This window comes from Mus musculus, chromosome 7 (assembly GCF_000001635.26).
Source record: "Mus musculus strain C57BL/6J chromosome 7, GRCm38.p6 C57BL/6J".
NCBI lineage: Eukaryota > Metazoa > Chordata > Mammalia > Rodentia > Muridae > Mus > Mus musculus.
In genome coordinates this window covers 28,532,908-28,547,925 of record NC_000073.6, presented here as the reverse complement: position 1 = coordinate 28,547,925, position 15,018 = coordinate 28,532,908, and the positions used below count along the sequence as shown (strand labels likewise).

General features: G+C 51.7%; 2 protein-coding genes and 1 pseudogene across 4 annotated transcripts; 1 reads left to right on the top strand and 2 right to left on the bottom strand.

The window, feature by feature from the left end:
* Positions 1-177: 177 nt before the first annotated feature.
* On the top strand, positions 178-4,334 carry Nccrp1 (non-specific cytotoxic cell receptor protein 1 homolog (zebrafish)). 3 transcript variants are annotated; one of them, XM_030242451.1, is made up of 7 exons: positions 178-421; positions 819-1,175; positions 1,574-1,636; positions 1,719-1,770; positions 2,592-2,687; positions 3,366-3,504; positions 3,654-4,334. In XM_030242451.1, the coding sequence occupies exons 2-7, from the start codon at positions 866-868 to the stop codon at positions 3,792-3,794; spliced, it is 801 nt and encodes a 266-aa protein (XP_030098311.1). In that variant the 5' UTR covers positions 178-421; positions 819-865; the 3' UTR covers positions 3,795-4,334. The 3 variants fall into 3 exon arrangements, with proteins under 3 accessions (XP_030098311.1, NP_001074584.2, XP_030098312.1); NM_001081115.2 differs by lacking the exon at positions 178-421 and having other exon boundaries at positions 847-1,175; positions 3,654-4,330; XM_030242452.1 differs by lacking the exons at positions 178-421; positions 819-1,175; positions 1,574-1,636; positions 1,719-1,770 and adding an exon at positions 1,903-1,955.
* Positions 4,335-5,715: 1,381 nt separating this feature from the next.
* Sycn (syncollin) lies at positions 5,716-7,041 on the bottom strand. Its single transcript, NM_026716.3, has 2 exons — positions 6,622-7,041; positions 5,716-5,852 (listed from the first exon to the last, which is right to left on the bottom strand). Exons 1-2 carry the CDS (start codon positions 7,014-7,016, stop codon positions 5,843-5,845), a joined length of 405 nt encoding a protein of 134 aa, NP_080992.3. The 5' UTR covers positions 7,017-7,041; the 3' UTR covers positions 5,716-5,842.
* Gm19880 (predicted gene, 19880) lies at positions 12,268-13,252 on the bottom strand (annotated as a pseudogene).

The window sequence follows — 15,018 nt, the reverse complement described above, 5'->3', positions numbered from 1 at the left end:
GATGAGTTTAAGAGCGCCAACACCTCCTGGCAAACAGAGTCACCAAAGCTCCCCGCTGCTGATGGTCTCCACTTAGGGAGAAGTAGACCGGGGCGGGAAATGGGGCCACAGACAGGAAGTGGCCTTGGGTATCTGGCCGTACAGGTTCCTCATGCCCCAAAGTTCTGCCTTCACTGTGCCCATACTCTCTCAGGGAGGAAGTAGGGAAGGACACAGTAATTGGGGGGGGGGGAAACAGCCAGGGGCTACGGCCTCCAGGACACCCCCCTCCCCCATCTATGCTTCTAGTCTCACTTTGATTAACACGTTTCGCTCTCCAGGACCAAAAAAGAAGAAAGAAAAAAATTATCGGAGTGCCTCCTGTGAATCCCGGGAGAGAGCCTGAGGCTGGACCCCTGCCCATTCTGAGCCCCACATGGGGGTGAGGAGGGGGAAGGGGTGGCGTTGGCTTTAACTGGCCTCAGTTTTGCCAGCCAAAACTCCTTAAGGAGGAGGATACACATCATTAGAGAGCTTGACATTAGCCCCAGGGGTCAGGCGAGGTCCTCAGCTGGCCCTGGGGAAACTGGGGCAGAAGAATGAGAAGTTGAGGGGGTGGGGACTGGACCTTTTCTGAGGGAGGAGGCTGGCGGCTGGACCACTGAGTCTGAGGGAGGAGGGCTGGGGAGGCTGGAACACTAGGTCAGAAGGAGGAGGACCTTGAGAACTGGGCTGCTGGTCTGAGAGAGGAGGGCCCCCCCACCCCCGGGGCTCAGATCCTTCCCCTAACACGCCCTCTCTTAAAAGCCCGATGACTTGCCCCGCCCCTCCACCTCCAGTTAACCTGGATCCTAGGAACCACGACCCAGTCGCCCAAACCTTAGGGATGGAGAAGACACAGGACAGAGACACGCTCAGTGGCAGGATGGAAGCCGAGGGGTCCCTGAACTCGGAGGAACTGCCGCCGCATCCCCAGTCCCCGCCACCACCGCCGTCCCCAAGGTCTCCCACGTCCCCGGTGACCCCGGAGCTCCCGCAGCCCAATGCACCGACTGAGGTTGAAGCCAGGCAGCTGCTAGTAGAAGAATGGGGACCCCTGAGCGGGAAGCTGGAGCTGCCCCCGAGAATCAGCTGGCAGCTGCTGTTCCTGGAGCGGCCGCTCTACCGCAACCTGCTCAGCTCACCCAACCCAGAAGGTGGGGACGCAGCCTGGGGACCCCTGGCGCGCTGCTCAGACCCTCGGTCTCTTATTCATCTTTCTCTGTGGCTCCTGTCTATTTCTTTCTCTCAGCAGGCATCTCTGCCTCGTCAGTGCACTTCTGTATCTCCCTATCTCTGTCCTACTCTCTGCATCTTGTCTCTGTGTGTCTTTCTGTCTCCGTTTCTCTCCCTCCCCTCTACCCGTGTTTCGGTCCCTTTCTCTGGATTCTTCCAGAGCTCCAGAGACTCACCATAACCGCCCACCAACCTCCTTAATCCCTGCCAGGCTGGTCTAGCCCGGCTCGGGTTCCTGCCCTTCCAGTCTAGCTCCAGGGGTAGGAAGACTTGAGGAGGTGGGCACTGGCCTGAGGCGCCATTCCCTTGTGTGATTCAGGCATTAATATCTACCAGCCGGCGCCCCCCACGGGTCCCACCCGAAAACCCCTGAAGGAGCTGGGTAAGCACTGGGGATTCTGCCTGGGAGGATGGTACCCCTCAAGGAACATCCCACCAACCCTTCCATCCTCCTCACTGGCCAGGTAATTTCCGTGGATGGTACATTACCACTCAGAACCTCCAGGGGCCTCTCAGGTGAGTTGCCACAGGGTCTGGGGGTGGGAGTGGGGGCAGGAGGAATTACTCTCCTCTCCTCAAACTTTCTTTGCTGAGGCGCCTGCAGAGGGGGCCTCCCTTTCTGGCTCCGTGACAGGGTTAGTCATAACTGATTGCCTATGAAACATGCGGCACAGGCGCCCAAGATGTCTGGTCAGCGCACAGTAGGTGTTTGGTAAATCTCACCCTCTTTCCCTGGGAGAGACCTCCAGGTCCAGTTGAGCTCCTGAACCGTAGATGGGAGGGTGTGTGTAATTCAGGGGCTCGGGGTCAAATCTCATCTTTCCTAAATCTGTTCTTGTTTTTGAATGAACTGATTAAAGTATCCCTTAAACTAGATAAATCGCTACTTTTTTTGTTTTGGTTTTTTTTTTTTTTTTTTTTTTACTGAGCCACGCCCCCAGCCCCTCCCCGGAGGATTCTGGATAAGTGCTCTCCTGATGAGCCATGCTCCTAGTCTGTTTTCGTTTTTGTTTTTGTTTTTCTGAGGTAGGGTCTCGCTAAGTTGCCCAAGTAGGCCTTGAACTTCCAATCCTCTAACTCATAGAGTAGCTAAGATTCCAGGCCTGGATCCAGTCATCACCTTAAGTGTCAGCTCTCTCCTGGAACTGAGGGTTTGTGTGTATTGTTCTCCAGGGTCTCCTGGGAACCAGGACTGCCAGGTCCTACTGCAGGGGGGTAGGGGCTGAGGGGGAGGGTCTCCTGCCGTACCTAGAACCCTGTCACCATGCTTCCTGTTCCCTGGGAGACCTCAGGGTTGTGGGACTGCCAGGCCCATCTCCTCTCTTGTTTGTCTGCAGCTGGACTGTGAAGGAGCAGTGCGTGAACCTGCTGGCCAAGAAGCTGTGGGAGGAGCTGCTGGATGACGAACAGCCTGACATCACCATCATGGACTGGTGAGCCCCGCCCTCCCTGACTACCTGCTCACGTCATCCGAGGCTCTCCAGAGCTCAGACTTCCTTGCTCCCGAGGGCCTGAGCCCCTCCCTCACCAATACCCCTTGACTCTGTGGTCTCACCCAAGCCTTCTCTCCTCCGGCCCCAACCTTTGTATCTTTCAGGTGTCAGCTGGGTGGGTTCCCTCTGGGCCAGGCTGTTCCTTTATTCCCCGAAGCCTATGCCCCTGATTTTTAGACTCATTTTTCTCCTATTAAAAAGACAGGTTTTTTTTTTTTTTTTTCCACACAGCTCCAACGGGAAACCTACTCCAGTCATATGGAGGGGCCATATATGAATTTGCTCCAATGCCCTGTGTTCCCCACCGGACCCCTAAACTCTACCAGCACCCTCTTTCAGTTCTTACCCTCTGCCTGTACCCCATCTCACCTCAACTTGTGCCTGTGCCCCTCCATCTACAGATGTAGCCGTCACTATTGATGACATGTCAACTCCCCCCAGCCCCCGACCGCCCCTGGACAATGGGCCTCAGAGAACAGAGCATGGGGTTGTCTTGGTCTCCGCCAGCCCAGGGCTCGGAGGCTAGATCTGGAGATTGTCGTAGCTGGGTCTAGGACCAGGCTGGGGGATGAGATGATGTTGTGGCCGCATGGCAGTCAAAATCTGAACCTCCTCCAGGTTCGAGGACAGCCGCCTAGACCAGTGTGTTTATGAGCTGCATGTCTGGCTGTTAGCAGCTGACCGCCGCACGGTCATTGCCCAGCACCACGTGGCCCCTCGGACCAATGGGAGAGGACCCCCTGGCCGCTGGATTCAGGTGAGATAAATGCGCTGCCAGGTCCCGCCCGCCTGCACAGGTGTTCTTCCCCCCCCCCCCCCCCCCCGACCTTGGGCAGAGGGAGGAAGGGACGCCAGCAGGCTGTGGGACCCTGGTGAGACTTTCTTCCTAACTCTGGGCTGCCACAGGTGTCCCACGTCTTCCGCCAGTACGGCCCCGGAGTGCGCTTTGTCTACTTCCAGCACAAGGCTAAGAACCGCATGGAGCCTGGGGGACTGCGGAGGACAAGGGTGACCGACTCTTCTGTGTCTGTGCAGCTCCGGGAGTGACCTCTGACCAGGCTCTCCCCAAGGCTAACGCGATCGATCCTTTGAAAGTCCCTGATGTTTGTCACCTCCGAGCCCTTGGCATTTCTATGATGCTCCCTGGCTTCTGCCTTTTGTGTGTGTGCTTAGCAACAGTCTGACCCCTCCTCACCCCCAACCAATCCTCCTTCTCACCTCCTTGATGCCTCCTTACCTTCGTCTGACCCCTCTTTTCCTCCCTGAGCCCCCCTCACCCCTCTGACTTTTCTTCACTTCTTAGAGCCCTTCTTCCCCCCCCCCCCCCATCCCTGCTCATCCTCGGACCTTTCCTCCCGCCACCCCCGTTTCCTTCACCCCTGGCCCCACCTTGCTCCCTTCTCTGCCCCCAGCTCCTTCCTATTTCTCCCTGCCCAGGCCTCTCAGATCCTGCTTGGTCCCTGGCTCTCCTTTGACATCTCTACGCCTCTATGAATGTGTGTCTCTGGGCAGGGCCACCCCTTGTAGACCAACTGATCGTCTCCGTGCTGGTGAATAAACTTTCAGAGAGTGGCTCTAAGAAACATGTGCTCAGAGGCTGGTTGTCTGCCTGCTCTATCTATGTTCATTAGAAGCCCCCTCAGTCCACATCTCACCCACTCAGCCAATCCTTGAACTCCGGGTACTTCTGTGACCTCTGGATCTTTTTCATTGACTGTGACCTCTGACCTCCTACCTCTTACCTCTTTTGTGCAGTGCAGGGAATTGAACTCAGGTTCTTTTGTGTATACTGGACAAGTTGTCTACCACTGAACTATATCCCCAGAGTTCTTTTTATTTATTGAAATTCTGTGACAAGGTCTAAGTGGCCCAGCCTGGCTTTTAATTTTCAATCTTCTGCCTCAGCCTTTTGAGGAGCTGAGGTTATATGTCTGCACCACTGGGCCTAGCCTGACCTCAGTTTTTCCTTCTACCTTGTGGGTCCTGGAGATCTACCTGAGGTTGTCAGGATTGGTTGCAAGTCCCTTTATGGGCTAATCCATCTCATAGGCCCCTGACAGTTGACCTGTTTATATCCCCCAGTGTGTGCCCTGAAGTATTCTCACATACCTGCTCTTCCTCATCCCTTAACTCTCAGAATCTCCCCAAATCCCAGTCCTGTCTCCAGTCTACCCTGGATTACATTCCTACAGAGCTCTACCCATCTCTCTGCCTAGGACATCCCAGACTCACTCGAACCAGACAGCCATTAAAAGCTCCCACGCCTGGGACAAAGGTGAAGCCGAGATCACAACCTGAACAGAAACATAAGTTTGAACTAAAGTGTCTTCCATATGTCAGGGAAGGGACATTAAATGTAATTAACAACCCAGTGTCAAGTCTTTAAGTCCCTCTACTAAGGAGGCTGAGTTAAAGGGATCTCAAGTTAAAAGATAACCCGGGCAACTTAGTTAAACCCTGTTCCAAAATAAAAAAGTAAAGAGAGGGATGTAGGTGTGGCTCAGTGGGAGAGCCCCTGCCTAGAATCCCCCAGTGAGGGATTGGGGGCGTGGCTCAGTGGTAGAGCCCCTGCCTAGAATCCCCCAGTGAGGGATTGGGGGCGTGGCTCAGTGGTAGAGTCCCTGCCTAGAATCCCCCAGTGAGGGGCTGGGGGCGTGGCTCAATGGTAGAGCCGCTGCCTCTTACCACATCATCCAATACACTGTGGTTCTACCCTGGCACAAGGTCCTAGAATGACCCTGACGTTATAGGCATTAATGTCGAGAAGTAATCAAGAAGTGTTTAAATATTTAGACAGCAGCCAGCAGTGCTCGCTCCTGCTCCCTGGATGTCTTTGTTCATCCCAACCCAAATTACAATCAAAGGCTGCGTCCCCAGTATGGTCTGACTCAGATCTGATCACTCTGCTGTCTCCTATTCTACCCACCCGTGGATGCTGGGTCTCAAACACACACAGATGTCACACAGGGTTGTAACTTTGAAAGGGCTGTATTACAGGGAAGCTATGAGAGCAGGTCGTGGGGTCATCTTGCCTCCTGGCTCTTGGAGCTACAGCAATTCCCAAGGCCAGGCTGGGTAGACAGAGCCTCAAGGCATCAATAGCACCTGTAACAGAAACATGAATTCCCAACAGGGGGTGTCCGGACAGAGATTGTCCCGTGTGGGAAGGTCTGAGGAGGGGTTCAAGGCTCCAGGTTGAGGAGCTTGGGGTCAGGCATTTTTTTTTTGAGGGATTCCGCTGAGCTGACTTGGGGTGTTGTTACAGTGAAACAGAGGATACCCGAGGTCTGTGGGTCTTGGGACGATTGCTGGACCTGGGGACCACTAGGAATGAGCCTGGGAGGTCTACAAATGGTTTCAGGATTTGGGGCTAATCTAAACAAAGTGGGTGGGGGTGGAGGGTTAGACCAGACTGACTCTTCAAGATTTGGGCCTGGGGTCTCGAGGCCTGAGAGGTTTTTAAGTCTCAGAGTTGGATCTAGGGGCTTTCGAATGTAATGAGGCAGGGCTGGCTTAGGGGTCTAAGGACCCCAGAGGAGCCAGTGACCCCCTCATTCTTAGGCCAGGAAACCTCATGCAAGTGCAGAATTAGGGCGGCGCTGAGTGGAAGGGTTTCTAGAATGGAGGCACAAGTTGGTTGGCATTGTTGACTTCCTGGTATGGGGAGCCTAGAGTTTGTCTAAGAGCCTAGGGGTGGTGGTGAGGGCCATAAGATAGAAGATGACAGGATTAGTCTAGGGGGTGCACTCAGAGATGGGACCTCCAGGAACAGTTTCTAAGGAGAAATCTACTTTTCTTAGTATGAATCTGGGGGTCTCTGGATTCTGTGGGAGCGAGCCTTGGGTTTGGGTGGTGGGATTGGGTAGGTACTCACTTGCAGTAGAGGGCAGAGATGGAGTCGGACCAGTCTCCAAAGATGCCTTTGCGGTACTCTTCCAGGCGAGGGTAAGAACCCGCGGTGAACTTGCGGGTCTTGCCATGCTTACCGGGGAGAGACCACACAGTGATCTCACAGCGCTGGCCCACTACCAGAGACGATGCAGTGTTAGACCAGCCCGAGGGCAGATAGGGCAGGTCAGTACCTGGCTCCACAGACAACACGGGCCCCTGGCAGCAGTTGTCATAGTATGGATCACTCTTCTCATAGAGTCTGGCGCACGTACGCGTCCCATCTGACTTCTTCAGGTCTGCGGGCACCGGGCAATTGCCATGGGCACCAGGGACAGCCACCAGGGCTAAAGCCAGCAGCAGTGGGCACAGCAGGGACATGGTGACAATGAACCATGAGAGGTCTGAGGTGCACTTATGACCCATGGGAAGAGAGAATATATGAGATAAAGACAAGGGAGGAATGAGGACACACCCCCTGTCCTTGGCGCTCACTGGAATGAGGACACGCCCCCTGTCCTTGGCACCAGAGACCTACCTGAGCAGTGTGGAAAACATCACACCACTGAATAGTAAATACAAGATGGGGATAAAACCCTAACGCCTTGGACTGGTTAAAGACAGTCTAGGGGTTGGAGATAAGGCTCAGAGTGTTTGCCTAGCACTCGTAAAACCTGGGATTTGATCCCTTGCCATTGTTTACAGAGTAGCTGTGGTGGGGGAAAGCAATGAGGAAGTAGAGGCAGGGGGATCAGGAGCTCAAGGTTATCTTTGGCTACAAAGCAAATAGGAGTCAAAGCCCTGGGGATGTATTTGGGATCCTGGGTGAATGGGGGATAGATAGATAGATAGATAGATAGATGATAGATAGATAGATAGATAGATAGATAGATAGATAGATAGATAGATAGATAGAAAGGAGATGATTCCGAGTTCATATCCTTGAAGAGGGCCATGATCCAGGAGACTCATCACTTTGGGCGTCTATGGGCACCTTACAATCACATGCACGCACACCCACAGAGACATGCATGTTCACACATAATTAAAAAATAAATTAAAGGTTTTAAATGGGAAAAGTCAGGACTGGAGAGATGGCTCAGCAGGGAAACCTGAGTTCTGAGCCCCAGCACCCATGGGAATGTGGCACTTATAACACCAGCACTGCAGGGGGCAGAGGCAGGAGGATGGCTGAGACTTGCTGACTGGCAGCCTAGCTCCAGGTTCAGTGAGAGACCTCGTCTCTTGACATTACTTTGTTGATGGATCAGAATAGATAGATCAGCCCTCCTGTGGCCTTTGTGTACACATGCACATTAATGCATATATCTCACACGTGTGTGCATATGCCACACACGGACACATGGACACATAAAAAGGGAAGAGAAAGATAAAAGGGAAAGGCTGAAAAAGTCGGCACAGACCTCAAATCCCAGCACTGAGGAACCTGAGGTAGGAGAAGAAGCTGTGGGCCAGCTTGGGCTACAGAGTGAGACTGTTTGTACAACTGAAAGGGCTGGGGATATTAACTTAACTAAATAAGTACTTGGTGAATTAAAAAGGGTTCCCAAAATCTAGATGTAGCTATGCTATACGGAGTGTTTACAAATGGACGAAGAGATGAGCTTCCTCTTCCCCACCCCTCCCTCCACCCAAAAGCACAGGCAGGGGAGAGGACAGGGGCGTGGCGTCCACCCTCTCCCTTACCTCAAGAGCTGGAGTTCTGTTTGTGTGTGGTTCTGGGTATAGAACCCACAGCCTCCAGCCACACCTGGAGGCTTTCTCCCCTCCTTCTCTCCTTCCTCCTCTTCCTCCTCCTCCTCCTTCTCCTCTTCCTCCTCCTTCTTTTTTTACCTTCTCCTCTTATTTTAGTTTTCTGAGGTAGGGTCTCAATATATAGCTGTGACCCGTCCAGCAGGTCCAGTTATTCGAGGGTCTCGAGGGGACCTTCTCCTAAGAACCAAATGGTGGGTAGAGAGAGACGAGGGTCTGGTGCGAATAACGACCCGGAAATGTTCTGAATTGCATCAAGACCCCACTGTATTGAGAAAGGCCCAAGGCTTAAATGCACAAGCAAAAGGGGAAGTGCCTTTCAGCAGGAAGGATGGGGCAATAGAATTGTACAAGGAAAAGGGGAAGTACAGGTACTTATCAGTGGGAGGGGTGGGGCAATAGAATTGCACATTCTTTAGGCAGTTACACCTGGAAGCAGGAACTTGGCGGTATCAGGGTGTGGTCAGGACATCTGCGATGATTTAGGGCTGGAACCTTCTGTGGTTGTTCTCAGAGCAGTGTGTCGGTGGCCCGCTTTTGACCCTCTTTTCTTCTGGGGTGGGGGGAGGGAGAGGCCCAATTTAGAGATCAGGACAATAGCGTTGCCTTAATAGCTCCCAACATAGCTGGCCTTAAACTTACAGCCATCCTCCTGTCTCAGCCTCCCTAGTGCTGCATTATAGACATGCACCCCACACAGTCTCTTCGCCTGGGAAATGGACAGTGCTTTTCTCCAATGCTGTTTGTTGGATTGTAATGGTGACAGTGGATGGCTGACAGTGTGTTTCGGTGCCTGGGATGGAAGTCAGTGATGGAGGATGAGCCTTGCATGTGTGAGGGACTCATCTCTAGCGCCACCATGTATGCAGAGGCAGGCGGGTTTCTGAGTTCGAGGCCAGCCTGGTCTACAGAGTGAGTTCCAGGACAGCCAGGGCTACACAGAGAAACTCTGTCTCAGAAAAAAACCAAACCAAACCAAACCAAGCCAAACCAAACCAAAAGCCTGCAATATGTGGCCCGGAGTTCAAATCCCAGCACCAGTGCAGATGGCCAGGCACACCCGCAGAGCTTTTAATCCAGTGCCGGGAAAGGCAGAGCTCCTGCTCCCCAGTAGGCACAACAGCTGATCTGGCGGCCTCCAGGTCCCAGGGAGACCCGGTCTCAAAGATAAGTGGACAGAGGCTGGAAGAATGGCTCAGCAGTTAAGAGCACTGCCAGAGAGAGGAGCAGGCCTCAGTTTCCAGAGCCCACGTAATGGCTTAGAGCTGCTTATAACTCCAGTTCCAGTGGACCCAACCCTTTCTTCCGGGCTTCACGGCATTAGACACCTAGGTGGCACACTCGTACATGTAGAGCAAAAATGATTTACATTGTTTAATAGCAAAAACAAGTGGAGAGCTGAATGGTGGAGTTCACCTTTAATCCCAGGACCCAGGAGGCCGAGGCAAGTGGAGATCTGTGAGTCTGAGGCTAGCCTGGTCTAACAAGTTCTAGGCAGCCACCCAGGGCTACGTAATGAGATACTTTCTTTTAAAGCAAAAGTAAGAACCAAACAAATAAAAACAAAAAGCGTAAAGGGTGACTGAGGAAGGCACTGGATGGTGACCTCTGAACTCTAACACGAACACATGCACGCTCGCACGCATGCGCACTTGAATACGCACACACACTACATAGATCCACATAACTACATACAGGTGGAAGGAGAAGCGCCAGTTTCACAACTTTCTCCTGTTACCTCCTCATGCCTCTCCCTACCTCATGTACATGCAAACAGTAGCAATAAATATAATTTTAATGAAGCCAAACATGTAACACAATTGCCTACGGAGCAAAACTGCCTGTATCCAGACCCTGTCTCCTTCATGGCCCTGCACCTCGCAGTAATAAGGTCACAGGCTTGCACCGGGACCCCTGTCCTCACGCACGCAAGGCAAGCCCTTTACCCACTGAGCCATCTCCCCAGCTCGGGAGCTTAGATCTGGCCTCTGCTGTGTACTTTCTGAGTGACTTTGGGCAGAGACAGGTAATCTTTCTGAGCCTCAGTTTCTTCTTGGCCTCTGAAATCATAGATGATCATATTAATCAATGATGTCATTTATAATGACTCTAAACCATTACAAACAATCCACGTCATTGTTATTTATCAATGCACTACAAATACCTAACAGAAAATATGGGATAAATACGAAATTGTATGTATAAATGTGCAGGGCCTGAGTCCGGGACCTGCCGGTCAGCTGGAGGTCAGTGCCATTCTTAGCGTGAGCCTGAGAGCCTGGCCCTGCCCCAGAGCACACACAGATCTGGATTCCTCCTCCTCATCTCATGATTCATGGAATCTAATCTCCAACTGTTAACTTCCCAGAGCACTTCCTGGGCTTCAGGGTCATGGAGGCCCCACTCTTGGCTCTATGGACATGGAGCCAAAGACACCAAAGTGTGGGACAGTCACCTACATCTGCATCCACCCAGAAGGGTCCCAGGAACATAAGACACGCTGGGTAGGGAGACCTGGAAAGGGACAAGAACATGATTTATACCACACACGGTCTTAGGAATCACAGAAAAGGCCATGGCACAGCAAGCACCCAACCCTACACACATGCAGGGAGAGGAACAGAGGCTGGTCACTGGTCTGTGGCGCTTCTGTTATTGCTGTCTTTCTCTTTGTGCTGTGCAGGATCACAGATGTGTTAGGCAAGCACTCTACCACTAGGCCACGTCCCCCAGCCCCTCACTGGGGGATTCTAGGCTGGGGCTCTACCACCAGGCCACGCCCCCAGCCCCTCACTGGGGGATTCTAGGCTGGGGCTCTACCACCAGGCCACGCCCCCAGCCCCTCACTGGGGGATTCTAGGCAGGGGCTCTACTACCAGGCCACACCCCCAACCCCTCACTGGGGAATTCTAGGCAGGAGCTCTACCACTGAGCCACGCCCCCAGTACCTCCCTGGGGGATTCTAGGCAGGGGCTCTACCACTGAGCCTCTCCCCCAGCCCCTTAGTGGGGGATTCTAGGCAAGGGCTCTCTACCACCAGGCTATGCCCCCAGCCCCTCACTGGGGGATTCTAGGCAGGAGCTCTACCACTGAGCCACACCCCCAGCTCCTCACTGGGGTATTCTAGGCAGGTGCTCTACCACTGAGCCATGCCCCCAGTCCCTCCCTGGGGGATAGGCAGGGGCTCTACCACTGAGCCTCTCCCCCAGCCCCTTAGTGGGGGATTCTAGGCAAGGGCTCTATCACCAGGCTATGCCCCAAGCCCCTCACTGGGGGATTCTAGGCAGGGGCTCTACCACTGAGCTACACTCCCAGTCCCTCCCTGGAGGATTCTAGGCAGGGGCTCTACCACTGAGCCACGCCCCCAGCCCCTCACTGAGAGATTACAGAGGCTGCACACTCTGAGTGTAGTGTGATAGACACAGGTTTAATATATAGGCCTAGAGAGAAACAGTCACCAACTTCCAGGTTCCAGTACAACCAGGGCACTATTATCTTCACAGCCCACTCCTGGCTCACTCCAGCCCCACATCCCACAAACTCTCACTCTTACAACTCCTCACACACATATCCGACTGGCACGTGTGACTATATGCTCAGCCTTTCTACTAACAAACCAATCTCCTCACTGCATGTTCGCTAAAGTGTAGAAAAACCCTCCTCTTCTCACACAACATCCTTCCCAGGAAGAGCGCAAGAACGCCTTGCCCTTGAGGAACCCACCAGCCTCTGAGAGAGCCAGGTGCTAAATCGATAGTTCAAACACCATGTGAAAGGGGTTCTAACAGGCATGCTGCAAAGGATTCTGGGAATGCAGTGGGAAGAAAAGTTGGCTTTTTTTTTCTTTTCTTCTTATTTTTAAAGAAGTGTTAAATACTCTTTATTTGATATCATACATAAACCACAGCAAATGCCTTTCAATAGTAAAAGGCAGCATCCTTGATGTAGGGGATTCTAATTAAAACTGCACTGTCAAGCATAGACAGTTGCCTCCTGGTGGTTAGCCATGGCCTGTAAGAGGTCAGTGAACACAAACTGAAACACGGGTGAGTCTTCTTGTTTCTGAGACAGTGATAGAATGTTCCCAGTGTTTAAGCATATTCATATGCCCAGTTATATAAATCTAAGTATAAAACCATTTAGTAGGTTTGAGGTGACATGCCCATATTTATGGAAAGTAAAACATTACTAATTAAGTCCAATCCTATCTTGAGAAAGGGAGAGCAGTGGTAGCATGTATAAAACTGGAACTGTTGCTTTAAAAAAGACCGTACCCACTTTATGACAAGTCAGTTTCACTTAAATCAGGACTGTCCAACAAGAACATTGCTAGCCATTCATGATCTGAATTTGGTGTATGAATTAAATTATGGTATACATTAAAAGCCATGAGACATTTGTTTTGTAATAAATAAGGCAGTGGAATTACTCATTAGCAGCCTTTTTAAGATAAGCTATTAGGTCTTTCTTTTCTCCCGTCTTCTTGATTCCAGCGAAGATCATTTTTGTTCCAGGGATGTACTTTTGGGATTCTCTAAATACTCCATCAAGGAGGGTGTCCTCTCCCCAGGTGATGCCTCTGTTCTTGCTGGCATCTGTGTAAGAGAATCCAGCAGCCTGACCTGTCTTCTGCCCAAACAGACCCTGGAGATTTGGTCCAGTCTTATGCTTGCCTCCCTTTCTCACAGTGTGGCACTGGGCACACCTCTGAACAAAAATCTTCTTGCCTTTTTCAACATCACCCATTTTTAATTTGCTCCGGGCTGGTCAACACCAGGAATGTTCGGACTCGAAGACAGACGTCCTGCTCTCCAGCCCAAGGACACGCCGGCCTGCACCTATGTCTCTTTTTTTCTTTTTAAAAATTTCCATGATACGCTTTGATTAGTAAAAGAAACCCTCTTTTTAGATCTCACAACCTTGATTCGACATTTTTCCAGCAGCCCAGAGAAAAGGAGACATGTGACACCACCCCTGGGAGAAAAGGGAATGTGTCTCATTCAGAGTAATCATTGTACATGAATGCCATTATGGATGGCACAGGGTTTAAATGACAAAGCTGGAGCAGGAAGATGGCTCAGACAGGAAAGTGCTTGCTGACGATCTAAGTTCCATTCTTGGAACCCAACCACACATGGTGGAAGGAAAGAGTCCTAACGGTGTCCTTTGACATCCACAGACGTTGTCATGGAGTGTACACTCCCACGCACAAACATATGCTCACACACAAATGAAATACACACAACGTACATATGAAGCCGGGTGTGGTGGCATACACCTTTAAACCCAACACTGAGGAGGCAGAGTTCTAGGCTAGCCTGGTCTACATAGTGAGTTCTAGGCCAGCCAGGGCTACACAGAGAAACCCTGTCTCAAAGTGTACGGGTGCACTAGAGAGACAGCTCAGATGCTGAGAGCACCTGCTGCTGCTCTTCATGACAACCCTGGTTCAATTCCCAGCATCCAATTGGCAGGTGACAGCATCTGCAACTACAGTCCCAGGGGATGTGGCCCACTCTGTTAAAAATGCACATGTGTGGTTACAGACATACATACAGGCAGGACACACATACACATAAAACAAAGTAAAAGGAAAAAAGGTTTGTCTTTGTTTTAAACGAAAGATTCTATTTGTTTGCTTTTATTTTATGTGCGTTGGTGTTTTGCCTGCTTGTACGTCTGTGTGAGAGTGTCTAAGCCCTGGAACTGGAGTTGCAGACAGTTGTGAGCTGCTGAGTGGGTGCTGGGAATTGAACCCTGATCCTCCAGAAGAGCAGTGAGTGCCTTTAACTGCTGAGCCATCTCTCCAGCCCCAAAAAGTTTTGTTTTTTTTAAATGTAAAAGAAAATGTTGAATGTGTTTCACGCAGACAGAAAAACATGCAAATCAGCCCTGAGCACGCCAGGCCATGGGTAGCCACGATTGCTGAGGGATGGCAGGTACCCTGGGGACTTGTTTCCTCAGTCACTCATTGCTTAACCAAGGGGACAGACCCTGAGAACTATGTCCTGGAGTTGTGCAAATATCACAGGTTGCTCACACGACTGTATTTTTTCAGATCGGGTCTCTTACTGAAGCTGGAGCTCACCACCATGGAGGTCACTGTGTCTGGTCAGTGACCTTCAGGGAGCTGCCTGTGTCTCTCTGCCCCTTCTTCCTCCCCCCAGCACCGATGTCACAGAGCACCAACGTCACAAGGCACCGCCATCACCTAGCTTTCTACTCATGCCCTCAAATTTGTGCAACAAGCACGTTTCCCACTAAGCTATTTCCCCAGTTCTCATGTTTTGTTTTTCAGACAGGACCTCATAGCCCCGGCTGGCCTCAAACTCACTATGTAGTTGAAGCTGGCCTCAAAGTCCTGATCCTCCCGCCTCTGCCTCAACTGCTGGGATGATAGTTGTAAGCTATTAAGCTGGATCTTGGAGGGCGTCCATGTGTGCGAAGGAAGAGACTCTCAGGCCTCTGCTCCTGTGATAACTAGTTCACTCCCACTCAGCCACCTTCAGCCATTCGTGATGGTGACACAGTCATGACGTTGCCACCTCTCACAGGCCTCGCCTCGCAATACTGTTGGTGTGACAGATTTCCACAGGAGTTTTGAAACCAC